This window comes from Mobula hypostoma, chromosome 30 (genome assembly GCF_963921235.1).
Source record: "Mobula hypostoma chromosome 30, sMobHyp1.1, whole genome shotgun sequence".
Taxonomy (NCBI): domain Eukaryota; kingdom Metazoa; phylum Chordata; class Chondrichthyes; order Myliobatiformes; family Myliobatidae; genus Mobula; species Mobula hypostoma.
Window position 1 is genome coordinate 15,407,847 of NC_086126.1, and position 27,363 is coordinate 15,435,209.

Genomic DNA, 27,363 nt, shown 5'->3' on the forward strand with positions numbered 1-27,363 from the left:
TAGTATCCAGGACATCTTCAAGGAGTGATGCCCTAAAAAGGCTGTGTCCATCATTAAAGACCCCCATCAACCAGGACATGCCCTCTTCTCATTGCTACCATCAGGAAGGAGGTACAGGAGCCTGAAGGCACACACTCAATGATTCAGGAACAGCTTCTTCCCCTCTGCCATCTGATTTCTGATTGGACAGTAAAACCATGAAGACTACCTCATTACTTTTTTTAAAATTCCTGTTTTTGCACTATTTAACTCTTTAATATATATCTTCTTCTTCATGTGCCTTGCACATTACACGCTGGGGCGATCATGGCAATCCACATCAAACGATCAATGATATCTCACACACTTATATCTGTTCATTCTTTCACAGTGTCCATACATTTTCTTCTTTGCCTTCCTCTACCGCATTTCCCAGGCATACGGCCTTGTAATGTAAGGCATTCTATTTCTCCCTTTCTGATGACATGGCCCAGGAATCCGAGTTTCCTCTCATTTAATGTTCTCATTAAAGATCTTTTTATATTGGCACGTTGGAGTACTATCTCATTAGTTACCCTATCTCTATATGATATTTTCAGCATTCTTTTAAGAAACCACATTTCTGTTGCTTCAAACAACAGGAATTCTGCAGATGCTGGAAATTCAAGCAACACACATCAAAGTTGCTGGTGAACGCAGCAGGCCAAGCAGCATCTATAGGAAGAGGCGCAGTCGACGTTTCAGGCCGAGACCCTTCAGCCTGAAACGTCGACTGCGCCTCTTCCCATAGCATCTTCCTATAGATGCTGCTTGGCCTGCTGCGTTCACCAGCAACTTTGATGTGTGTTGTTTTCTGTTGCTTCTACACTTCTTTGGAGTTCTGGTGTTATAGTTATATATAGATACTGTAATTCAGTTTTTAATCTATACTTATCAAGTATTGCGTTGTACTGCTGCCGCAAAGTTAACAAATTTCACGCCATATGTTCGGTGATATTAAACCCGATTCTGAAAGTACACACTAAGCAAAGACCAGGTGTGATATGCCTAGAGCTGTCCTCGGGAGATGGGAATGGGGGCAGAACCAGTAAACGATATTTAAATAGGCAAAGCAGGTGGAAATTATACAGTATTCAATGGAGATTGCATTGTGTGAAATCACACTCAACGTTTTGGGAACAGCTTGCTCCCCTTTGCTATCAGATTTCAGAACCCACGAACCACCACCTCAATATTTTTAATGTCCTTTCGCACTGTTTACGTAATTTTGTGTCTTCTTGTAACTTAGAGCATATTTCATGCATTTGTACACTTGGAATGCTACTGTGACACTGTAACTTTGGGATCTATAACGTTATTTACCTACTACCACTGCAACACAAAATATTTCATGACGTACTGTATGTCGGTGTTTGTACGGCTAACTCTGGTCCGGAGCGGCACACGAAACCGGACCAATTCAGCGGGGCAGGCAGATCTATGGACATTACATCAGCTGAACGGTAAAGGAGGGGTCTGAACTAGCAAGTTAACATCTATAGTCCCAGCCACGCATCTCTCCGGTGTAAGTGCCAGGAATATTAAAAATGTGCAGTGCACTTACAAGCATAAATTAACACACAGCGAAGAAATGTTGTTCAGGGAACTAGGAGATGGGATTGTTATTCGAAGGGACCCCACCCCCCAACTCTCACTCTCTGCACATCTCTAATCCCAATCGGGCATATAACCCTCTCCGTCCACCCCTCCCCACACCCAGCGGCCAAGGACCACCCCTCCCCGACCCCAGTCCATCACGCCCGGGCCTCGCCTCACCTGACCGACTGCCCCAGCCGCAGCAAAGGCAAGAAATACCCTCAGACACCTCACTTCCGGCCCAGCGTTGTCCGACCCTTTTCTGCTTCCCCCCTTCTCCTTCGACGTCAGGGGGATTTTTTTAGTTGTTTTCCTCCTTCGGAATCCGCCCTCTTCGCCTCCCAACGCCCGGACAAACGGTCCCCCCTCCCGTCGATGACCCACCACCCGCTCGGAGCGCAGGCCTCGCCCCGGAGGCAGACGCTTTTACCTGCGGACACCCACCCGGTCGCCGTTTCCTCGCCCACTCGGTCCCACTTCCCCTCTAACTTTGCGCCACGGCTCCCTCCAAGCACAGAGTCCGTGGCCTCTTCCCATTGGCCGTGCTTCCATTATGGCCGAACCATTTTCGCCCAATCAAGACAGCGCTCCCGGCGGGCCTCGGCCAATCAAGACGCAGGAGCTGCCACAGCCCCACGTGGGTCATACCCAATCAGAACCCGGCGTGTGGTAATAATCATCGGTGGGGACTTCAACGCGCGTCGACAATTAAAATAAGACATTCTCGGCAGCCTGGTTAAGGCATCACACACACAAATTTAAAAAAAAATCACTGAAATTATTTTGAAAGCCTCATTTCCACAGATCGGGAATTTACAGCCGGGGGTTGTTCCCTGGTAACGACGCCGGCACGCGCGGCTTGGGCGGGGCGGTCGGGGGGGGAGCCGCACGGCGATTGGGCGCGGCGCCGCTGACGTAAGCGGGCCGGCCAGCCAATGATAAAGCGGGGCGGGCTGGGCGGGCGCCGACAGGTGTGGCGATGTGCCTCCCCTCAGGTGAGCGGACGGCCAGGTGATGATGGCGGCGGCAGGGTCGGCCTCGGCCTGCTGGGGGGTGGCTGGGCAATCCTCAGGGCAAGGGAGGGCTCAGTTTGTCAGGTAGTGGGAGGCAGAAAGGGGCTGGACTCCCTTAAGGGGGTCGGCAGGTGGTATACCTGGCAAGTCTGTCTCATTTACCGGGGGGGGGGGGGTGGAAATAAAAGTTAGGTAGAAACTCCTGATTAGTTTTTCCTCTACTGACATGCCTGATCTGACTAAGCAACTAACATTGCCTAATTGTAGCTTGGGGTGCTTGGCTGGATCTTTTTTTCCCTTTAATTCTATCTGGATTTGAATTTCAGGATGTGTGTTGTATATGTATACTGACAGTAACTGTACCTGTTGATGTTGGCAGTGCCAACGTTTGTAACCCATCCTTAACTGTCCCTTGGGAGGTTTCTGTGTCGCCTCCGCGAGCCGGTGAGGGTTGGAGGGACGTTGGGGGTGGGTACATTGAGGGAAGCCCAGTTCCAATACCGGCTGAGCAGTGAAATTAACTACTTTCGCTTGGGCTGAGATTGGAGTAACTTGGGGTTGGGTGGCCCTAGCTGATTTACACAATCTTTAATTATAAGTTTACGGAAAAAAGGACAACGATTCTTTGTCCCTCACAGATGCGACCTAATCTGCTGAGGTCCTCCAGGTTAAATCATTCTAGGCAAATAAGACTGTAAAATATAGAAGCAGAATTGGGCCATTTGGCCCATCAGGTCTGCTCTGCCATTCCACCATGGCTGATTTATTAACCGTATCAACCCCATTCTCTTGTCTTCTCCCTGTAATCTTTGACATCCGTACTACTCAAGAAAGAGTTCATACTGGCTGTCAAGATTTACAGTATCATTGGGTGTTGATTTAAAACCAATTATACTAAATAATTTTTTGAGATTATTTCAGTGCTGAGGCTCCTGTCTGCATTTGCAATATGATGATCACTTTATTTGGATGAAACAATGAAGCTTTTGAAATAATAGCAGAAAATATTCATCTTTATGGTCTTTAATGCCCTTTCATTAGCCAGAACACTTTATTTCGCATGTATTCTCACACGCAAATTAGTTTAGTTAAGCCTGTCACCCCCTACAGGTTGCTGATGACAAGTTGCCTGTGTCCTCTCTCCTGGGCCAGTCTAGTGGTGGTCCTGGATGATGGAGCGTTGATTGGGCTGAGGGCCACACGACTATGGCCAAGGTGCTTCCTGTCCTAGGGATGAGGTCTTTGGAGCTTTTGCTGTCGTTTTCATAGCTCTGGGATTTTATGGGACAAGGTTCTTTGCTCCATGCCCAACTCTGCTCCTCCCCCGGCTTGGGAATTATCCTAGTTTATGAAACATTTCAAAATGGAAAAAACTCTTTTGTTGCAACTGTCCCCAAAATTTTGATACTTCTGTAAGTTCATTTCCTGTTTCTTTGGCTGTCTACGTAGCAAATCCTTCCTTCATTTGATTAGGATGCTGGACTTTCGGTTGTAGTTAACATTTTAAATGTGCCCTTTGTCTTTCCACACGAGTTTAATTCGGCCTGCCATCCTTTGAGGCTTCTGCTCTTTTGCTGAGGCATTGATTCCCAGCGGCTTTCCTCTTCCCTTGTACCCTTAGTCTGAAGGCCAGCTTTACTTGTCTCGTGTACGTCGGAGCGTGCAGAACGACGAATCAAATCAGCCGGAATTGCCGAGCAAAGCTGGACGTCACCTGGGGCAGCCCGCAAGTGTCTCCGTGCTTCTGGTGCCGACTGTGGGCAAGACAGCCTGCTCCCCGAGTAGAGGCTGGGAAGTGTACCTATTTATATTCCAACACCCTCCCCTACCCAGACAAAAACACCAGGAATATTGTGTTTGCACCAGCTACCCAACCCGTTGACAGCTGAGTACCGATCGTGCGACTTGCCATGTAGAACTCCTATAATCTGGTACTGCGATTGTGCTGCATTGATATCTGCTCGTTAATACACCAACACTCTTTCCGTTTACGTATGTATCCATCTAGCACTGTAACAGGTCCTTCCTGCCCAATAAGCCCGCACCCACGTGACCAATTAACTTACTAACCCGCCTGTGCGTCTCTGGAAGGTGGGAGAAAAGGGAAGCTGTGCGGTCATGTGAAGAACGTGCAAACTTTTTACAGCCCGTGGTGGGAATTGAACCTGGGGTCACTGGCGCTGCAGAAGCGTTTCGCTAACTGCTACGCTGATTCACTTTTTTTTTTGTTACAGTTTCCACACCTTGATACAACAGGTGAGGCAGACAGGGTTTAACGTGGGTGGAGAAATAGCGTCCAAGAGAGCTTCGTAAGGAATTTCGAACTGTTGAGGTTAAAATAAGTGCCACAAGAAGAAACCTGCTGTTAGAACACGGTGGGTTGAGGAACAGCTGCGGGGAGAAGGAATGGTCAAGAGATGAGGAGAAATCCCTTTGGCCAGAGGCTGGTGAATCTCTGGAATTCATTGCTGCAGAAGTAAAGTCGTTGGATATATTTAAAGCGGAGGTTGATAGGTCCTTGATTAGTAATGGTGTCAAAGGTTATAGGGGAGGGCAGGAAAATTGGGTTCAGTTATGAGTGAATGGTGCAACAGGCTCGATGGGCTTGAATTTACCAATTGTAGCAGTTAACGAAACGCTACTGCAGCGCTAGTGACCCCAGGTTCAATTCCCACCACGGGCTGTAAAAAGTTTGCACGTTCTTCACGTGACCGCACAGTTTCCCTTTCCTCCCACCTTCCAGAGACGCACAGGCGGGTTAGTAAGTGAGAGATTGGCAGTGCAACGAGGTCGAGGGATAAGAAACAGGAGCAGGAGTCAGCCATCCGTCCCAACGAGCCTGCCCCGCCATTCAACAAGATCATGGCTGGTCTGTCTGTAAACTCAACTCCATCTCACGTCAAGTCACTTTTATTGTCATTTTGACCATAAACTGCAGTTACAGTATGCAGTAAAAATGAACCAGCGTTCCTCCAGGACCATGGTGCTACAGGAAACAACACAAAGGCATAGTCATACTTTATTGATCCCGAGGGAAATTGGTTTTTGATACAGTTGCACCATAAATAACTAAATAGTAATAAAACCATAAATAATTAAATAGTAATATGTAAATTATGCCAGGAAATAAGTCCAGGACCAGCCTATTGGCTCAGGGTGTCTGACCCTCTAAGGGAGGAGTTGTAAAGTTTGATGGCCACAGGCAGGAATGACTTCCTATGATGCTCTGTGCTGCATCTCGGTGGAATGAGTCTCTGGCTGAATGTACTCCTGTGCCCAACCAGTACATTATGTAGTGGATGGGAGACATTGTCCAGGATGGGAGACGTTGTCCAAGATGGCATGCAACTTGGACAGCATCCTCTTTTCAGACACCACCGTGAGAGAGTCCAGTTCCATCCCCACAACATCAGTGGCCTTACGAATGAGTTTGTTGATTCTGTTGGTGTCTGCTACCCTCAGCCTGCTGCCCAGCACACAACAGCAAACATGACAGCACTGGCTACCACAGACTCGTAGAACATCCTCAGCATTGTCCGGCAGATGTTAAAGGACCTCAGTCTCCTCAGGAAATAGAGACGGCTCTGACCCTTCTTGTAGACAGCCTCAGTGTTCTTAGACCAGTCCAGTTTATTGTCAATTCGTATCCCCAGGTATTTGTAATCCTCCACCATGTCCACACTGACCCCCTGGATGGAAACATCTGCCTGCCTTTTCCCCAAAACCCTTAATTCCCTTACTATGCAAAAACCTATCTAACTGTATCTTGCATATATTTAGTGAGGAAGCCCCAACTGCTTCCCTGGGCGGAGAATTCCACACCACTCTGGGGAAAAAACAGTTTCTCCTCATCTCCGAACTAAATCATCTCCCCTGGAGGTGGAAGGTAGAAGTGAGAACGGGGCAGGCCGTGGGGATGTGTAACTGATGGGGGGGGGGGAGCAGGAGGAAGTAGATGGGGGGGTGGGGGTAATGTAGCCTGATTGTGTGGGGGAGGTGGGAAAGGAAGAGAGACCTTGGGAGGACTGGTAGCAGTGGGGTAGGAGCACGGGATGTGCTCACCTGGAGGGAAGATCTCATGTCCATACAATCATTGTTCGATGTTTAGCGGGGTCACAGCGAGCCAAACGCTATCACAGTGTTGGTAACCCGGGTCCAATTCCTGCTACTGTCTGCGAGGAGTTTATAACCATCTCTGCTGGGTGCTCCAGTTTCCTGCAGCGTCCCAGAGAGACACACACGGGTTAGCAGGAGGGGGAACACGTCGCGTCCTTTTCAGGGCGGTTAGTCCACCTTTGGTCCCCACCTGGCACTCAGCTCTCACCTGTGGCTCCCCGTAGCTGTTTGCATGCGACAGCGGCCACACCCCGGGCAACGGCTTTGACAAGCCGGCTAAACCAGGTGAGGGTAGCCGGCGGGTCTCAAACCCTCAGTGAGATAGGGAGTTGTGTATCCCAGCATGTGAAGACAGACTCCGGCGGATTGAGCGGATGAGACCCATGGAAGGTCCAACGGTCAAGAAGGCGGTCTCTGCGAGTGTCGTGGAACGTGTAGAGCAGGACAAGACACAGAAGACGTCCTGGTCATCCACTGCGCCTAGTCCCATCTCCAGCCGTCTAGACTCTGTCTTGCCACTGGATCCAGATGGGAATTGGGAAGAGAGAGTGAGGCTGACGCTGCGCAACTCTCCCTCACTTAAATCCAAATCACGCGCTAGTCTCGACACCATCACAATGGTGTCGAGGTCCTCATTGACGTCGACGATGGACGAACAACCAACCAACCAACCAGTAGGATAATTGGTCGCACGGGTGTGATTGGGCTGTAGGCTGCTCTTCTGGTTTGTGTTTCGCCTCGCCGCGGCAGGTCGGTGTGGGAACGGGAAGGGGTTTGTTGACACGAGGGCCGTGGGCTCAGTAAAGCACTGCGCGAGCCTGGCCGACGTAACTGCCAGCGTGGCTTAAATTTTTCTGTTTTCACCGCAGACCTCCCCTGACTGCCCCCCCCTACCATCATGAGGCACCAGCAGACCCGCCCCGAGAACCACTCTTCGGTCGCTGTTCTGGTGAAGCCCGGTGTTTCCAAACTGTCACGTCACGGCCGGGATCCGGTGCCTCGGAAGTCCAGGGTGCAGGAGAGGGGCGAAGGGGAAGTAAGCAAGATGTCAAAACATTCAAAAGAGCCTCCGTTTGTAATAAAAGACCAAGAGCTGGACGCTTTTCTGAAGCTGCTCGGTACGTCGGGCAAATTCCTCATCCTACTGAATTTTTCTGGTCCTTGATTCATTTTTTAAAAACTATTTCCTTTTCAGTAATGAAAGGTTACCTTAAAGAGAATGTTGACATTTTGTAAAGTTAGAGCTGGAAATGCAGTTAATTGGGGGATAAGAAAACTAGTAAACAAATTCACCCCCCCTTCCTCTATTCCCTACTCTGACCTCTTACCTCTTCTCACCTGCCTATCATTTTCTCCCCTTCCCTTTCTCCTCTTCCCTTTCTCCTCTGGTCCACTCTCCTGTCCATTCAGATTCCTTCCTCTCCAGCCCTTGACCTTTCCCACCCGCCTGGCTTCCCCTATCACCTTCCAGCCAGTCCCCTTCCCCTTTCCCCACCCCACCACCTTTTTATTCTGACACCTTCCCCCTTCCTTCCCAGTCCTGAAGGAAAGGTCTCGGCTTGAAAAGTTCAAACACAAGGAATTCTACAGATGCTGGAAATTCAAGCAACACACATCAAAGTTGCTGGGGAACGCAGCAGGCCAGGCAGCCTCTCTAGGAAGAGGTACAGTCGACGTTTCAGGCCGAGACCCTTTGCCTGAAACGTTGACTGTACCTCTTCCTAGAGAAGCTGCCTGGCCTGCTGCGTTCCCCAGCAACTTTGATGTGTGTGGCTTGAAAAGTTGACTGTTTATTTATTTCTGTAGATGCTGCCTGGCCTGCTGAGTTCCTCCAGCGTTTGGTGTGTGTTGCTTTAGCATTTTAACAAGGCAGAGTCTTATTTTCATTTTCCCTTCATTAAGCAAGACTGTTCAGCCCATCAAGTCTGTGCTTTCTCAAGGATGAATCCGATTTCTCCTGTAATCTCTGCACCCCACAATCCCATATACTCTCCCCTGATTCTACCTTTCACCTGCACACCAATCAACGTGCCGGCCTGCATGTTTTTTTTTTGGGACGTCGGGGGGGTATGCAATGCTCACAGACAACACAGAATCTCTGGATGAGAGCTTCAGGGCTAAGAAAGGGTGTGCTGGCATTGGAGGGGATCCGGAGGAGGGGTTACCAGCCTTCCTAATGCCCTCGACGCCTACCTTTAACCCAGGGGTCCGTGGATGCCAGGTTGGGAAGCCCTGATCTAGAGAAGGGTTGCGAGGATGATCCCAGGAATGAAAGGGTTAACATTTGAGGCGCGTCTGCCGGCTCTGGGCCTGAAATTCAGAAGAAAAGTTGAAAGGTCTGGATAGAGTGGAGGTGGAGAAGATGTGTCCTCTTACGGAGGAGTCTAGGATGTCACTTTAGAAAAGAGATGAGGAATCTGTGGAATCCGTTGCCACGGGTGGCTGTGGAGGCCAAGTCCTTGGGTCTACCTAAAGCAGAAGTTGATAGGTTCTTGATCAGTAGGGGTGTCAAAGGTTATGGGGAGAAGATAGGAAAATGGGGTTGAGAGGGAAGGTAAATCAGCTGTAATGAATGGCAGGACGGTCTCGATAATTCTGCTCCTGTGCCTTATGGTTCAGGCTGCTGGGCAGTGTGTACGAAATGAACGGTGATCACTTAGCCCTTGGCAGAAATTCAGTCAACGCGAAACTGCATCTCATTGCTGCAGGGCTGAGATTTTAGTCGGGATTGCCTCCCCCGTCAGTGTTTGCTTTGACACTTCTCTCTTCAGTGTGTTGCACTTGGGGAGTTAATTAATTCGTCTGTGAGTCATCTAATGGGTTTAATGATCTGCCCCAAATCTGTACTGAGGGTATTCTCTGGTTGGAGCAGCAACACCTTACATTCTGTCTGGGTAGCCTCCAACCTGATGGCATGAACACTGATTTCTCTAGCTTCTGGTAATTTCTCTCCCTCCCCTCTCCTTCTATTCCCCATTCTGGTTTTCCGCTCACACCTTCTCATCTGCTCATCCCCTCTCCTTCCTCCCTTTCTCCCATGGTCCATTCTCCTCTCCTATCAGATCCCTTTTCCTTCAGTCCTTTGCCTTTTCCACGCATCACCTCCCAGCTCCTCACTTCACCCCCCTCCTCCACTCACCCATTTTCACCCCTCGGCTGATGTCACCTTGTCCCCCTTCCTCTCTCCCCCTACCTTGTCCTGGCTTCCCCTCTCCCCCCCACCTTGTCCTAGCCTCTTCCCCCTTCCTTCCCAGTCCGGATGAAGAAAGAGTCTCTGCCTGAAATGTTGACTGTTTGTTCCTTTCCATAGATGCCGCCTGGCCTGCTAAATTCCTCAAGATTACCAGCACCTGCAGAATCTCTTGTGTTTATAAATTAGTCGGTGATAACTGCGTGCATTTTAACCAAACTGCTGTTGCTTGCAGATGATGAGGTGATTCAGGACTTCCTGTGGATGGACAGTTGCTGTAGAATTGCAGACAAGGTACTTGGAGAAGGTTGTTAATAAAGCTCTGTTGGATCCTGATGCTCTTGCCATCCAAACATACTTCGGAAGTTAACAATAGGGCCTCAAACTTGTTGCTCGCGGCCGTTTCCTTAAATGTTTCAGGAGCAAAGAAGGAAGGGAAGCGTAGAGAGAAACAGAAGACCAGTCTGAAATGTAGTCATGGACCTCTCATACCAGATGCCACAAATTCCACTGATAACAGATAAACAAAAAAAAACCTGGTCACCCCCCCACCTCAGCTGAAACCAAGAGATGTCCAGAAAAAAGGTAGAGGCAACTGCTCTGTAATTTTCTTTGTTTTGTTTTCTTGAGGTACAAGGCAGGATAGGCCCTTCCGGCCCTTGAGCCTCACCACCCAGAGACCCCTGATTTAACCCTAGCCTAATCACGGGACGGTTCACAATGACCAATTAACCTACCAGCCAGTACGTCTTTTGACTGTGGAGGGAAACCTGCGCGGTCATGAGGTGGTGGTGGTGGGGAGAACGCACAAACTCCTCTGACAGGCAGCGGCAGGAACTGAACTGGGGACGCCTGCACTGTAAATCGCCGTGCTGACCGCTACAGTAGTATGCCACCCCAAAGTCTCTGGAAAATTCACTGAACAATTACGTGTAATTGTACAAAAACACAGGCAGGTTTATGAGAGTTAACTTTCAAGAAAAATAACATGTGGACAGCCCAATCCAGCAGCCTATGAAACATTAATGGTTCAGAGATGAGGTCCTTTCCAGCCCTGACTGTCCCATGGGTAGTTTAGAGATGTTTGCCAATCTGTAACACAATCATCAATGTGGTAGAGTTTCCCTCATCATTTTCCCTTGACCATGACGTGGAGAGCGTTCCGGCAAAATGCCATACCTGGTGACCTTTGGATTGTGTTCCTGTTGTTAAATATCTCCCTGCATCTGAGGCCACCAAGGCTTCGCAGTCATGAGGCTGTCCCCTGCAACGGTGTGCCCGACGTGCACGTGAGCGCAGAGCGGAGCACGAGCGTGCCAAGGGAGTGGCTGTGACCAGGCCACGGACGGCATTTCAAAAATGTGTCCATGAGCACTTGAATCACACGGGCGTGGTCACCTGGGCCGAGTGCTGGGAGACGGGATTGTTACTGCAGTGTGCCCACCAGTTGGCACGGACAAGTGCCCTGTTTCCATGTTGGATTATTCTGACCTGTGCTCTGCGTACGAGTTGAAATCCAGGATCGAGTGTAACCCACTGCTATAGATAAAGATGTTAGCACCAGTTTTAATTTCAGTGACGCTCGCCGTCACACCCAGTCCCGATCAGGAGTGGTGACTGGCTCATCGATACTCAGTGCGGAAGCCCGCTCTGAGTTTCAGCAGGCTTCCCGTGGCTGAAAGACAGTCAGACTGGACCGCGATCGGTCGCGGCCAGCAAACGCGAGAGGGGAGCGGCTCAGGCCATTGATGTCATCGGGATTCCTTTTCCCGCGTGTGTCGTTTGCATTAACGGCCAACACGATGGTAAGCAGGTGCTGGGGGCAGCCCGCGAAGTGTGGCCTTACATTCTGACGCCAGTGCAGCGTGCCCACCGTGCATGCAAGACTCGCAAGCAACAGCAAGAGAAGAGCTTCCCTCTGTCCGCCACAGGCAGAGGCAGAGAGACACAGATACACTCCCCTCCAACCCCAACACAGTACTTAGACTAAAACTAGCTTCGCACCTTCCCTCCCCACGTCAGTCATCTTTGGCCCCGGATCTGAAGTTGCTGAATTCTCCTCAGTGGGACAGAACATAAGAAATAGGAGCAGGAGTCAGCCATCCGTGCCCCTGCCATTCAATAAGAACATGGCTGATCTGTCCGTAAACTCAGCTCCATCTTCCCATAAGTAGGAAGGAGCTGTCTTTTTCCATTTCAGCTGGAGTTCGGGGCAGAGAATGCATTTAATTACCGTCTAACTTGTCTGACCGGCTGAGGAATTGAGTTCGGTTCCAAAGTTGGGGAGGGAGGGGAGGATCCTGCAGATGATGAGAAGCTCAAACAAATTAAAATTGGGGCACCGCGGCTTTGGGCGTTCGGAGACGGGGCTTCAATTCCAGCGCCGTCGGTGAGAAGTGTATACGTTCGCCACGTGGTTCCCCCCCCCCCCCCGGGGCGCTCTGATTTCCTCCTGTGTTCCATAGTAGGTTAGTGGGTTAAATGGTCGTTGTAAATTGTCCTCTGTCGGAGCTCCATTGGTCGTGGCCGACCGTGGATGTTACGTCCCAGCTGTCTACGTGACATCCAGTGTGATATGGAGAGCGAGCTGTTGCCCATGCAGGAGGCTCCCCCTCTTCACGCAGATGATGAATCCAAAGGAACAGCAGACACCGATTCAGATTGGTACCAGTGGCGTCGCAAGAGTTGCCAGTCTGCGTTGACCTCAACGTAGGGACTGCAGCTCCAGATTTTTCCCTCGGGGGTTTACTCCCAAAGCCCTCCCTGTGAGTGGGTATCGCCACAAGGCAGCAGAGGTTTGAGGTCAGTTTTCTCCTCCTACCTGTATTGCCTAACATGGGTTAATGAGCCCCATCTCCCCACAGTGGCTGGTTCTGAGGTGCCAGTAACCCGCCTTTGCCCCTTCCCCTGTCAGTGGAAATGGTTCTGCCCGGCTTGGTAGCTAAGCCACAGGTGAAGGCTGGGAGCTGGACTTGGTTGTCAGAGGCTGTTTGAGACGCACGCTATTGGGAGCATTGGGAGCTTTCAATGTTGAAAGACATGGACAGAGTGGATGTGGCAAAGTTGTTTCCCATGGTGGGGGAGTCTAGTACGAGAGGGCATGACTTAAGGATTGCAGGGCACCCATTCAGAACAGAGATGCGAAGAAATTTTTTTAGTCAGAGGGTGGTGAATCTCTGGAATTTGTTGCCACGGGCGGCAGTGGAGGCCAAGTCATTGGGTGTATTTAAGGCAGAGATTGATAGGTATCTGAGCAGCCAGGGCATCAAAGGTTATGGTGAGAAGGTGGGGGAGTGGGACTAAATGGGAGAATGGATCAGCTCATGATAAAATGGCAGAGCAGACTTGATGGGCCGAATGGCCGACTTCTGCTCCTTTGTCTTATGGTCTTAATAGGAAATGGGAGCTTATCCCCAGTACTTTCCTCTGGCTATGACACCAAAAACAGCATCCTGCTCTGTGTATTCTTAAGAGGGGAGCTATGGTGCCTCAGATTCTACAGGATACAGCTGGAAAAGGACCTCAATCTATTTGGTCCAAAGAAGAGGTGGATCTGTTGTTCGGCTGGTGTTAAACAGGTGGGTTGCTGGGTGGGGCAGCCTGCTGGACTGGAAGGCCCTGTTGTGCACTGTGACTCCGTACAGAAAAATAAATTAAAAGCCAAGTGCTGGAAACACTCAGCAGCTCAGGGGGCACCTTCCCCCAGATGCCAACCAGTTGTATTTTGGTGGTTTGCATTTTGGAATCTGGATTCGTTTGGTGCTGGAATTGGGCAACCCTGTCTCTCACTGTTCAAACCTTTGAGGGAGTGGATAGGATGTTAACTGTAGCAGGTATTGGAACCAAGTCCAGATAATGTTGAAGTTGTACAAGACGTAGGTGAGGCCTAATTTGGAGTATTGTGTACAGTTTTGGTTACCTACCTACGGGAAAGATGTCAAAAAGATAGGAAGAGTTCAGAGAAAATTTCCAAGGATGTTGCTGGGTCTGGAGGACCTGAGTTATAAGGAAAGATTGAATAGGTTGGAACTCTGCTCCCTGAAGTGGAAATGATTGAGAGGAGATTTGATAGAAGTATACAAAATTATGAGGGGTATAGGTAGGTAGGTTCTTTGCACTGAGGTTGAGTGGGACTACAACTGGAGGTCATGGGTTAAAGGTGAAATGTTTAAGGGGAGTCTTCACTCAGTGTGTGGAATGAGCTGTCTGTGTGAGTGGTGCGTGCAAGCTCGATTTCAACGTTTAAGGGAGTTTGGGTGGTAAGGGTTATAGAGGGTGATGGTCCCAGTGCAGGTCGATGGGAGTAGGCAGTTTAAATGGCTCGGCACGGACTAGATGGGCTGAATGGCCTGTTTCTCTGCTGTACTATTCTATAACTCTGTAACCCTGGGCAGGCTGGCGAATCCATGGATAGAAATGACCCCAAGTTGCCATAGCATAGTACCCACTGCCTGTATATATGCTTCTCTGTACGGTAAACTGTCGGGGTGGAGGTGGGTCACATACGAGCTTCGTCCAACCGTTTGTCTGACAGATCCATTCTCTTTCAGTACTTGCTGGCCATGGTCCTCACGTATTTCAAACGGGCATTTCTGCATACAAGTGAATACTCAAGGATGAACTTCTTCTTGGCTTTGTAAGTACACGTGTATAAATAGTTTTGAGCCTCACATGCACTACTTGCAAAAAATCTTGTAAGAATGGGGCACTTAGGATATTCTCCTGTCAGGTTGTCACTAGACACTCTGTCACAACCGGGCACCAAGCCCCCTGTTGTCGTGGACCACTGTTACAAATCGGGCACCAAGCCCCCTGTTGTCGTGGACCACTGTTACAAATCGGGCACCAAGCCCCCTGTTGTCGTGGACCACTGTTACAAATCGGGCACCAAGCCCCCTGTTGTCGTGGACCATTGTTACAAATCGGGCACCAAGCCCCCTGTTGTCGTGGACCACAGTTACAAATCGGGCACCAAGCCGCCTGTTGTTGTGGACCACAGTTACAAATCAGGCACCAAGCCCCCTGTTGTCGTGGACCACTGTTACAAATCGGGCACCAAGCCCCCTGTTGTCGTGGACCACTGTTACAAATCGGGCACCAAGCCCCCTGTTGTCGTGGACCACTGTTACAAATCAGGCACCAAGCCCCCTGTTGTCGTGGACCACTGTTACAAATCGGGCACCAAGCCCCCTGTTGTCGTGGACCACTGTTACAAATCGGGCACCAAGCCCCCTGTTGTCGTGGACCATTGTTACAAATCGGGCACCAAGCCCCCTGTTGTCGTGGACCACAGTTACAAATCGGGCACCAAGCCGCCTGTTGTTGTGGACCACAGTTACAAATCAGGCACCAAGCCCCCTGTTGTCGTGGACCACTGTTACAAATCGGGCACCAAGCCCCCTGTTGTCGTGGACCATTGAGCTCTTGAAGGCACAGGGGCTTTCAACTACTTCCACCTCCGCCCCCCCCCCCCCAACTTGTACTGTGGCTAAATTCCAATCTCCATCTGGTGTCAAATTTTGCTGAAATCTTTTATTCAAGGGATCAGCATGCTGCTGGCTGTTTCGGCCATTTCTAACTGACCATTGAATTGGTCCCTTGCTGGGCAGTTAAAATTAAACCTCGTTGTGGAGCACCTTCAGCCAGACTTTTTTCCAAAGGGTGTTTGGTTGAGATTATGTGACGGCTGATGTTTTCAGTTATCGTCACTGAATCTAACTTCCTGTTCCAAAAACGTTAATTCGTATTTCCCAACTGCCGTGTGCAGTTAGAACTTGTCCCCAGATGAGTGATCTTGGCCTCTTTGAACCACTGGTAATTTAAACTGCAAATCCTACGATGTATAGGCTCGTTCAATCTTTCCTCTGCAGGGTTGTCTGAAATGAATGTCTATGCCAGTTTGCAGAATAGAGTATAGCACAGAAGCAGGCCTTTCAACCCGTCTAGTCCATTCTGAACCATTTAAAGATCCTTGTCCCATCGACCTACACCCGAACCACAGCCCTCCTCACCCCTCCCATCCATGTACCCATCCAAACTTCTCTTGAACATTGAAGTCGAGCTCACATCCACCACCTGTGCTGGCAGCTCGTTTCACACTCTCACCACCCTCTGAGCGAAGAAATTTCTCCTCATGTTTTCCTTAATCATTTCGCCCTTCACCCTTAACCCATGACCTCTACTTGTAGTCCCACCCAACCTCGGTGGAAAAAGCCTGCCTGCACTTAACCTATCTATACCCCTCATAATTTTGTATACCTCTCAAATCTCCTGTAAATCTTCTACGTTCTAAAGAATGAAGTCGTAACCTATTCAATCTTTCCTTGTAACTCAAGTCCTCCAGACCCGGCAACATCCTTGTAAATTTTCTCTTGTGCTCTTTCAATCTTATATACATCTTTCCTGTAGGTAGGTGACCAAAACTGCCCACAATACTCCAAATTGGGCCTCTCCAACGTCTGATACAATTTCAACATAACATCCCATCTCCCATACTCAATACTTCGATTTATGAAGGCCAATATGCCAAAAGCTTTCGTTATGACCCTATCTACCTGTGACGCCACTTTCAAGAAAATATGGACTTGTATTCCCAGATCCATCTGTTCTACCACACTCCTCAGTGCCCTGTTCACTGTGTGAGACCTATCCTGTTTGGTCCTATCGAAGTTCAACTCCCCACACTTGTCTGCATTAAATTCCATCTGCCATTTTTTTCAGCCCATTTTTCCAGCTGGTCCAGATCCCTCTGCAAGCCATGATAGTCTTCCTCGCTGTCCACTTCACCCCCAATCTTGGTGTCGTCTGCAAATTTGCTGATCCCACAATGTTCCACTGATGTCAGTTTACATTGAGTGTTCTCTTGTGCATCATACAACCAGAAGATTCAGGAGCTGAATGAGACCATTTGGCCCATCGAGTCTACTCTGCCACTTTGTCATGGCTGAATCTTCTCCCTCTCGGCTCAAGTCTCCTGCCTGTATCCCTTCATGCCCTGAATAATCAAGAATTTATCAACGTCTGCCTTAAATATACCTAAATACTTGACCTCCTGTGCTGCCTATGGCAGCAAATTCCACAGATTCACCACTCTCTAGCTAAAGAAATTGCTCCTCATTTCTGTTCTAAATGGATGGCCCTCTCTTCTGAGGCATTGTCCTCTTACCTTGGACTCTCCCACCGTAGGAAACATCCTCTCCACATCCACTCTATCAAGGCCTTTTACCTGACGAAGGGTCTCGGCCTGAAACGTCGACTGCGCCTCTTCCTATAGATGCTGCTTGGCCTGCTGCGTTTACCAGCAACTTTGATGTATGTTGCTTGAATTTCCAGCATCTGCAGAATTCCTGTTGTTTTCCTTTTACCATGTGATAGGTTTCAATGTCATCCCTCATTCTTCTGAATTCTAGTGAAATTCGGGAGCCATCAAACAGTCTTCATATGACAAACCATTCAATCCTGGAATCATTTTTTGTGAACCCCCTTTGAACCCCCTCCGGTGTCAACTCATCCTTTCTAAGATTAAGGGCCCAAAACTGCTCACAACACTCCTCACCAGGGCTTCAGAAAGCCTCAACATTAGATCCTTGCTTCTGTATTCCCGTCCTCTTGAACTTAATGCTGACGTTGCATTCATGTCCCTCACCACCGACTCAACCTGCAACTTAACCTTTAGAGAGTCCTGCACGAGGGCAACCAAGTCCCTTTGCAGTTCAGTTCAAAGTAAATTTATTATGAAAGTACGTATATGTCCCCAAATACTACACTGAGATTCATTATGGTGCCGGCATTCACAGTAGAACAAAGTAGTAGAATAGAATCAATGGAAAACTGCGCGCAAAGACTGACAAATCATTTAAATACGAAAAGAAACCAGTCATAATAAATGAAACTCAGTTGTCGAGTCCTTGAAAATGAGTCCAAATATTGTTGCCTGGTTTAGACAACAGGCTGGATAAACTTGGGTTGTTTGCTCTCTGGAGTGTCGGAGGGATCTGATAGAGGTTTGTAAGATTATGAGAAGGAGAGACAGAGTGGCGAGAGAGTATCTGTTTCCCAGGGCTGGAATGTCTAATACCAGAGGGCATGCATTGAAGGTGATGAGAGGGGCAAGTTTTTTTCCACTCAGAGAGGTGGATGCCTGGAATGGGCTGCCTGGCACGGTGGTAGAGGCAAATACATGAGAGGCTTTTGAGGGATGTTTCAATCAGCATGTGATTGTGAGGAAGATGGAGGGATATGTAGGTAGGAGGGATTGGTGTTTGGGTGTTGTTGATTAGCTTTTTAGCTGGCTCGGCACATTGTGGGCAGAAAGACGTGTCCCTGAGCTGTACTCTCGTACATTTCTAGTGTGTTCCAGTGAGTAGTGTTGGGGTGAGTGAAGTTACCCACACTGGTTCTGGAACTCGATGGTTGAAGGGTAATAACGGTCCTTGAACCTGATGGTGTGGGACCTGACGGTTGAGGGGTGATAACTGTTCCTGAACCTGGTGGTGTGGGACCTGATGGTTGAGGGGTGATAACTGTTCCTGAACCTGGTGGTGTGGGACCTGATGGTTGAGGGGTGATAACTGTTCCTGAACCTGATGGTGTGGGACCTGATGGTTGAGGGGTGATAACTGTTCCTGAACCTGATGGTGTGGGACCTGATGGTTGAGGGGTGATAACTGTTCCTGAACCTGGTGGTGTGGGACCTGATGGTTGAGGGGTGATAACTGTCCCTGAACCTGGTGGTGTGGGACCTGATGGTTGAGTGGTGATAACTGTTCCTGAACCTGATGGTGTGGGACCTGATGGTTGAGGGGTGATAACTGTTTCTGAATCTGGTAGTGTGGGACCTGATGGTTGAGGGGTGATAACTGTTCCTGAACCTGATGGTGTGGGACCTGATGGTTGAGGGGTGATAACTGTTTCTGAATCTGGTAGTGTGGGACCTGATGGTTGAGGGGTGATAACTGTTCCTGAACGTGATGGTGTGGGACCTGATGGTTGAGGGGTGGTAACTGTCCCTGAACCTGGTGGTGTGGGACCTGATGGTTGAGGGGTGATAACTGTTCCTGAACCTGATGGTGTGGGACCTGATGGTTGAGGGGTGGTAACTGTCCCTGAACCTGGTGGTGCGGGACCTGAGGCTCCTGTGCCTCCTTCCCGATGGTGGCGGTGAGAAGAGAGCTTGGCCTGGATGGTGGGGGTCCCTGATGATGGATGCTGCTTTAGTGTCGTACTGCAGAGAAGCAGGCCCTTCAGCCCATCGAGTCCGTGCCGAGCCATTTAAACTGCCTGCTCCCATCAGCCTGCACCGGGACCACAACCCTCCACACCCCTACCATCCATGGACCTATCCAAACTTCTCTTAAACTTTGAAATCAAGCTCACATCCACCACTTGTGCTGGCAGCTCGTTCCCACACTCTCATCACCCACTGATTGAAAAAGTTTCCCCTCATGTTCCCCTTAAACTTTTCACCTTTCACCCTTAACCGATGACCTCAGGTTGTAGTCCCACCCAACCTCAGTGGAAAAAGCCTGCTTGCATTTACCCTATCTATACCCCTCATAATTTTGTATACCTCTATCAAATCTCCTCTCAACCTTGTACCTACTCAATCTTTCCGTATAACTCAGGTTCTGCAGTCCCGGTAACATGCTTGTAAATTTTCTCTGTACTCTTTCAACCTTGTTTACATCTTTCCTGTAGGTAGGTGACCAAAACATCACACAATACTCCAGATTAGGCCTCACCAACATCTTATACAACTTCAACATAACATCCCATCTCCTGAGTTGAATAATTTATGAAGACCGGCGTGACAAAATCTTTCTTTACGACCCCCATCAACCACTTTTCTAAGGATTACCGACCAGTATTCCCAGATCTCTTTGTTCTGCGGCACTGCCCAGTGCCCTGCCTCAGTTCTTTCCTGCGGCAATGTTCTTTGTCGACGTGTTTAATGATGGGAGAGCTTTTCCTGTGATGCACAGGGGCTCTGTACACTACTTTTTGCAGGCTTTTCCGCTCTTGGGTTTCCACGCCAGACCACAAGGCAACCAGTCAGGATACTCACAACTGTGCATCTGTAGAAGTTTGTCACAGTCCATGGCAGAGGGAGTTCAACCCAGATAAGTGTGAGGTGGTTCATTTTGGTAGGTCGAATATGATGGCAGAATATAGTTTTCATGGTAAGACTCTTGGCAGTGTGGAGGATCAGAGGGATCTTGGGGTCAGAGTCCATAGGACACTCAAAGCAGCTACACAGGTTGACTGTGGTTAAGAAGGGATATGGTGTATTGTCCTTCATCAATCATGGATTGAGTTTAAGAGCCGAGAGTTAATGTTACAGCTACATAGGACCAAGTTCAGACCCCACTTGGAGTACTGTGCTCAGTTCTGGTCGCCTCACTACAGGAAGGACGTGGAAACCATAGAAAGGGTGCAGAGGAGATTTACAAGGATTTTGCCTGGATTGGGGAGCATGCCTTATCAGAATAGGTTGAATGAACTTGGCCTTTTCTTCTTGGAGCGATGGAGGATGAGAGGTGACCTGACAGAGGTGTATAAGATGATGAGAGGCATTGATCGTGTGGATAGTCAGAGGCTTTTTCCCAGGTCTGAAATGGCTCGCATGAGAGGGCACAGGTTTAAAGTGCTTGGAAGTAGATGCAGAGGAGATATCAGGGGTAAGTTTTTTACGCAGAGAGTGGTGAGTGTGTGGAATGCGCTGGCGGTGGATGTGGAAACGATAGGGTCTTTGAAGAGACTCCTGGATGGCTACATGGAGCTTAGAAAAATAGAGGGCGATGGGCAAAGCCTGGGTAGTTCTAAGGTAGGGACATGTTCGGCACAGCTTTGTGGGCCGAAGGGCCTGTATTGTGCTGGTGGTTTTCTGTGTTTAAATGGCATGCGCAAACTTCTAAGAAAGAGGCACCAGCATGCTTTCTTTGCAATGACATTTACGTGCTGGTCCCAGGGTAGATCCTCTGATATGGTGATGTCTGGCTTCACATTCATGTGTCTATCTAAAAGCCTCTAAAACTGCATCAAACCGGTTCCACTAGCAGCCCGGGTAATGTTTTCCAGATTCCCACCTCTCTGCTTTTCTAGACAGAAAACTTGCCCACTCAAATGCAGGTAAATGGGATTAGTATAGGTGGGTGTAACGGCCAGCACAGAGGTGGTGGGCTGAATGGCCTTTCTCTGCCTTCTACAACTCCCCACCCTTTTGGAATAGTATCGGGTCACTGCGGTCTGATTCTCCCGCAGGTACCTGGCGAATGACATGGAAGAGGACGAAGAGCAGTACAAGTACGAGATATTCCCGTGGGCGCTGGGCGAGAATTGGAGGATGCTTGTCCCGAATTTCCTCAAGCTCCGGCTGGAACTCTGGGCCCAGATGAATTATCGGGCGGCCGTGAGCCGGCACTGCTGTGAGCAGGTGAGATGTCAGTGCCGTAGCTACGACGTTTGTTTGTGCCTTAACGCCGATCGGTAAACCATTGCTTGTGCAAGGTGGGTGCTGCTCGTTACCTGTTGGGTCTTTCCATGCCTTAAGATGAGCTAGAAGGCACAGGAGCAGAATTGACCCATCAAGTCTGCTCTGCCATTCCATCATGGGTGATTTGCTATCCTTCTCAATTCCATTCTCCTGCCTTCTCTCTGTACCCTTTGATGTCCTTGCTAATCGAGAGCCTATCAAACTCCGCTTTAACTATACCCGATGACCTGGCCTCCACAGCCATCAAAGGCAGTGAATTCCACAGGTCCACCACCCTCTCACTAAATAAATTCCTCCTCAACTCTGTCCTAAAGGGATGTCTTTCTTCTTTTTAAATCTTTTTATTAATTTTCAGAAATTATAAACAGAATAACAATGTTGATACAGAGAGATTGGAATAATCTTATTGTTGATAAGCATATACAAAAAAAATTTCAAATAATACAAGTATAGTAGACTTCCAAACTCTTAATATAATTAATCATAGAGGAAAAAAGAAATAAAAAGAACAATAAATACAAAGAAAAACCCCAAAAGAAACAAAAAAAACTAAATACTAAACCCCAAAAAAAGCAAACGGAACAAAATAAGGCTAGACCACTATCTTAAATCGAACACGTTCAGTAATGTCAACTCCGCTCCTCTATTCGTATTTTTAAGTTAATGAGAAGGATTCGGAAAAGGTCAAATTACATCGTATGAAAATGTTGAATGAATGGTTTACAAGTCTCTTCAAATTTAACTGAAGGATCAAAAATGTCACTTTTGATTTTTTTCTAAATTTAAACATAATGTACAAATGTTTGTAGTTTGGAAGGGACGTCTTTCTCTTCTGAGACTGTGCCCCTCCAGACCTGGATTCTCCCACTGCAGGAAACGTCCTCCCCACATCCTCTCTGTCTCAGCCTTCCAATATTCAGGAGATTTCAATGCGATCTCCCCTCATCGTTCTAAACTCCAGCAAGTACAGGCACCGAGTCATCAAACGCTCCTCAAACGTGAACCCTTTCTTTCCTGGGATACTTCTGGTGGGCCGCCTTTCTGATGCCAGTGTCGCTGATAATAAAGTAAACAAGGTAACAAAATAACTGGGCCCGGAACACATGCCCTCCCGCCGGCTCAGCTTTCGTTTTATTCTACTTGTGCACATGGAGAGCCACAGGGGCCCCAGTCGCCCACACTGCTCTGAAACCTGAACAGAAGACAGAATTTTGTACAGAATTGGCTTATCGGTCACAGATATTGATCATTGTAAATTGCAAATTCCTTATTCGCATTCACCGCCTTAAACTCCTTGCAGACAGCCATTGATATTTTGAAGTTAGTAAAGACAATAGCAGAGCCTTATTTGTTGGGTTTGTTTCACATCCTTCCATTATTCTTATCTCGTCTGTCTCCAGCATCCTCTAATGTGTAAAGGGATGCAATTTTTTAGGACGATCTTCCTGGAAAAATCTCTCCCCGAGGCCTCAGTTATTTGGCTTAAGTACACACTGACGTGGTCACCCGTCTGCAGTAAGCAGTCTCTGGCAGTCTCACTTGACTACAAGTGGCTCAGGCTGTCATCGTTTTACGCCAACACGAGGAAATCTGCAGATGCTGGAAATTCAAGCAACACACACAAAAAATGCTGGTGAACGCAGCAGGCCAGGCAGCATCTGTTTGAAGAGGTGCAGTCGACGTTTCAGGCCGAGACCCTTCGTCAGGACTGACTGAAAGAAGAGTTAGTAAGAGATTTGAAAGTGGGAGGGGGAGGGGGTGATCCAAAATAATAGGAGAAGACAGGAGGGGGAGGGATGGAGCCAAGAGCTGGACAGGTGATTGGCAAAAGGGATATGAGAGGATCATGGGACAGGAGGTCCGGAGAGAAGGAAAAGGGGGAGGGGAGCCCAGAGGAAGGTGGAGAGCAGGCAAGGAGTGATTCTGAGAGGGACAGAGAGAGACAAAAGAGAGAGAGAAAGAAAAAAAGGGGAAATAAATAAACAAACAAATAAGGGATGCAGTAAGAAGGGGAGGAGGGACATTAATGGAAGTTAGAGAAGTCAATGTTCATGCCATCAGGTTGGATGGAATACAGGGTGTTGTTCCTCCAACCTGAGTGTGGCTTCATCTTTACAGTAGAGGAGGCCGTGGATAGACATGTCAGAATGGGAATGGGACGTGGAATTAAAATACGTATGTGGCCACTGGGAGATCCTGCTTTCTCTGGCGGACAGAGTGCAAAACGATCTCCCAGTCTGCGTCGGGTCTCGCCAATATATAGAAGGCCACATCGGGAGCACCAGACGCAGTATATCACCCCAGCCGACTCACAGGTGAAGTGTCGCCTCACGTGGAAGGACTGTCTGGGGCCCTGAATGGTGGTGAGGGAGGAAGTGTAAGGGCAGCCCTCCCCCCCCCTTTTTGCTTTCCACAGGGATTGCTCCCTTGTCCATTCATTTCCCCCCCATCCCTTCCCAGCGATCTCCCTCCCAGCACTTATCCTTGTAAGCGGAACACATGCCCTTACACTTCCTCCCTCACCACCATTCAGGACCCCAAACAGTCCTTCCAGGTGAGGCGACACTTCTCCTGTGAGTCGGCTGGGGTGACATACTGCGTCCGGTGCTCCCGGTGTGGCCTTCTATATATTGGCGAGACCCGACGCAGACTGCGAGATCGTTTTGCTGAACACCTACGCTCTGTCCGCCAGAGAAAGCAGGATCTCCCAGTGGCCACACATTTTAATTGCACATCCCATTCCCATTCTGACATGTCTATCCACGGCCTCCTCTTCTGTAAAGATGAAGCCACACTCAGGTTGGAGGAACAACACCTTATATTCCGTCTGGGTAGCCTCCAACCTGATGGCATGAACATCGACTTCTCTAACTTCTGTTAATGCCCCTCATACCCCGTCCCTTATTTATTCTTTCATTCATTCCCTTTTTTCCTCTTTTTTCTCTTTGTCTCTCTCTGTCCCTCTCACAATCACTCCTTGCCTGCTCTCCATCTTCCTCTGGTGCTGCCCTCCCCCTTTCTTTCTCCCTGGGCCTCCCGTCCCATGATCCTCCCCCTTCTCTAGCTCTGTATCCCTTTTGCCAATCACCTTTCCAGCTCTTGGCTCCATCCCTCCCCCTCCTGTCTTCTCCTATCATTTCCGATCTCCCCCTCTCCCTCCCACTTTCAAATCTCTTACTATCTCTTCTTTCAGTGAGTCCTGGCGAAGGGTCTCGGCCCGAAACGTCGACTGTACCTCTTCCTAGAGATGCTGTCTGGCCTGCTGCGTTCACCAGCAACTTTGATGTGTGTTGCTTTACGCCTTTGCCTTTCCGCAACTTCTGCACCAGCACGTCTTTTAGATATGGGGCCCGAGGGTGTTCACAATAATCCAAGTGTGGTCTGACCACTGCGTTGTAAAGCCTCAGCATTACATCCTTGTTCTTCATTTCTATTCAGCTCGAAATGAATGCTAACATTGAACCTGCTCAACCTGCACGTTAACCTTCAGGGAATCCTGCACCAGCACTCCCAAGTCCCTTTGCACCTCTGATTTTTGCATTTTCTCCCCCTTTAGAAAATAGTCTGTTCCTTCATTTCTTCTATCAAAAGTTTATGACCATAGGCCTCCCAACACTGTATGTCATTGGCCACTTCTTTGCCCATTCTCTTAATCTTCCCAAGTTCTCTTGCCTACTGCCTGCTTCCTCAACACTACCATCCACAAACCTGGCCACAAAGCCATCAAATCCATCATCAGACTCATTGACATATAATGTTGAAATAAGTGATTCCAACACCACTCGTCGCTGGCAGCCAACCAGAAAAGGCTCCCTTTATTCCTCCCTTTTGCTTCCTGCCACTGACTCCTTTTGCCCTGGATGGTTCAGGCCCTTGAGGGAATCCTGCATTAAGATTCCCCAGTCCTTTTGCACTTCCGATTTCTGAATTCGCGCGCGACTTAGAAAATACCCGGAGCCTTTATTTGTTCTGCCAGACTGTGCGACCGTACACTGTATTTCGTCTGACCTTCGACTCTTCTGATTTGAGCTCTCCGTTCCAGGTGATTGCCACCATTCCATCTCACTACATCTGGCACAGGGAGCGTCCAGGCCACCACAGTGGTGCCACCCGCAGTTACCTGCAGAAAGAGATCGTGCCCTCCCTGCCGGGACCCAATGGAACCCCCCCGTTGTGCACCCTCTGTACCCACTCCAGATGCTACTTCGGCCTGGACTTGGACTCTTCATCCTCCCCAGAAAATACCTCCCTGTTTGATGACGATTGGCCCCACGATTTCTTTATACTTTCACCAGATGCACTGATAGACCACGACGCGGAAGGTATGGGCTCACTGGACTCTGTATAACACCCTCGGGCTTCGAACGTGGGAGGAGTCTTTCTCGAGATTTTTGACAGGGAGCAGCTTAAATGCCCGGTTGGCAGTGTTTTCTCGTTCAGGCCGCAAGGTGCGTACCAGTCTTAATCTTTTCCAAAGTGACACCAGATCCCAGACCTGGCTGTGTCCCGCAGTGATGTTTCTGCTGGAAGCCAACGCCCGATTCTGGAAGCGAAGTTTTGCAGGTTTTGGATTAATGGGCTGCGTCTGCTGCCTCATACTGTATTGGAATGCACCACCCCGCCTAAATCCGCCTGGGCTGGGCTGAGCATTCACAGACACCTCACCTAGAACGTCCGGAGCAACCTCACGGCGCCGGCCTTTAACACCGTCCCGCGGTGCGGTCTGCGTTTGAGCACAACTGGGTTTGCCTGTAGTTGCCAGAGCGTGGCGCCCACTTCCAGGTGATTCTGTCGCTGTTCTGCATTGCGACGTGGATGCCATTGTGGGTGGGGGGGAAAGGACACTGCAATCTCCTGACCTGCTGGGATGATGGTGGCTCTGTGCATGGCTCCCGTGGGAAGTGTTGGTCAAGGACAGCTTGATGTCCTTCTGCTACTGGTGCAGGTGCTGGCGCTCCTCTGTCGACCCGTTCAGCATTTTACGGCCCTGCGCACTTTATATTTGTTCTCCGACTTTCTCGTTTTCCCCTGCGGAACTGGCGGGCAGGGAGTTGTTGGCATTGTCTGTTTACACTCGAATGTTATGAGCATCCATTTGCGATTGTGCGTGTATTTATTGCTGTGGAATAAATTTTTGGAACACGAATGCGTGGCTGTGATGTGAGCAGCGAACCGAAACCCCCCTCTCCCCCCCGGGAATCAATGGTCTGGGCGAGACCATCACCTGCAGTGAGCTAGTGGCCTTGCTGTAACACCGGGCTTGGTGTGGGCAGCTCTTGAGATGAGGACTGAATGTCACGTTCAGATCCAGCCAGAGTCGTACACTGCAGGCCTTCGTCCCAGCTAGTCCATGGCCGGCTCTTCCCATCAACCTGCACCTGGACTGTAGGTCTCCATACCCCCTTCCCAAATTACCTGTTCAGAGTTCTGTCAACTGTTGAAATGGAACCTGCACCCCCCACACCCACTTCCACTGGCTGCTCGTTCCACACTGTTGAGTTCATGTTCCCCTCAAACATTTCACCCTTCATCCTTCACCCTTCACCCACGACCTCTGGTTCTAATCTGTCCCAACCCCAGTGTTCCCCTCAAACATTTCGCCCTTCACCCACAACCCCTGGTTCTAATCTGTCCCAACCTCAGCGTTACAGTCTGACCTCGCGTTCCCCTCAAACATTTCGCCGTTCACCCATGACCTCTGGTTCTAATCTGTCCCAACCCCAGCGTTCCCCTCAAACATTTCGCCCTTCCCCCTTAACCCACAACCTCTAGTTCCAGTCTCCTCCAACCTGTGCTGCAGGCTGACCCATAACCTTCATTCAATGGGGTCAGAGAACAGGCTGTACGTTGGAGACCCGACTGGGAGACCATTTCGCTGAGCACCTACGCTCCGTGCTCCAGAAGAAGCAGGATCTCCCGGTGCCCACCAATTTTAATTC

The 27,363-nt window shown here is 49.2% G+C and overlaps 2 protein-coding genes across 5 annotated transcripts in view; one reads left to right on the plus strand and one right to left on the minus strand.

Annotated features, from left to right (window-relative positions):
- The window catches only part of syvn1 (synovial apoptosis inhibitor 1, synoviolin), a 91,938-nt gene extending 89,761 nt beyond the window's left edge, over nucleotides 1–2,177 (minus strand). Inside the window, exon 1 of one of the 4 annotated variants that reach the window (XM_063036625.1) lies at nucleotides 2,045–2,177. The gene's annotated coding sequence lies outside the window, so the exon portion shown is untranslated. The other 3 variants (XM_063036626.1, XM_063036624.1, XM_063036627.1) reach the window with 3 other exon arrangements.
- A 368-nt stretch (nucleotides 2,178–2,545) lies between these two features.
- Nucleotides 2,546–25,777, plus strand: LOC134339585 (speedy protein 1-A-like). The gene is made up of 6 exons (XM_063036212.1): nucleotides 2,546–2,609; nucleotides 7,613–7,861; nucleotides 10,169–10,227; nucleotides 14,484–14,569; nucleotides 21,193–21,364; nucleotides 25,467–25,777. Exons 2-6 carry the CDS (start codon nucleotides 7,642–7,644, stop codon nucleotides 25,770–25,772), a joined length of 843 nt encoding a protein of 280 aa, XP_062892282.1. The 5' UTR covers nucleotides 2,546–2,609; nucleotides 7,613–7,641; the 3' UTR covers nucleotides 25,773–25,777.
- The last annotated feature ends 1,586 nt before the right edge of the window (nucleotides 25,778–27,363 follow it).

What these genes read in the sequence shown, in the direction of transcription:
- LOC134339585 (XM_063036212.1), top strand. Translation starts at nt 7,642, where the DNA reads ATGAGGCACCAGCAGACCCGCCCCGAGAACCACTCTTCGGTCGCTGTT. An exon ending in CGCTTTTCTGAAGCTGCTCG is followed by an intron (nt 7,862 to 10,168) that starts GTACGTCGGGCA and finishes TGTTGCTTGCAG; the next exon opens with ATGATGAGGTGATTCAGGAC. An exon ending in ATGAACTTCTTCTTGGCTTT is followed by an intron (nt 14,570 to 21,192) that starts GTAAGTACACGT and finishes ATTCTCCCGCAG; the next exon opens with GTACCTGGCGAATGACATGG.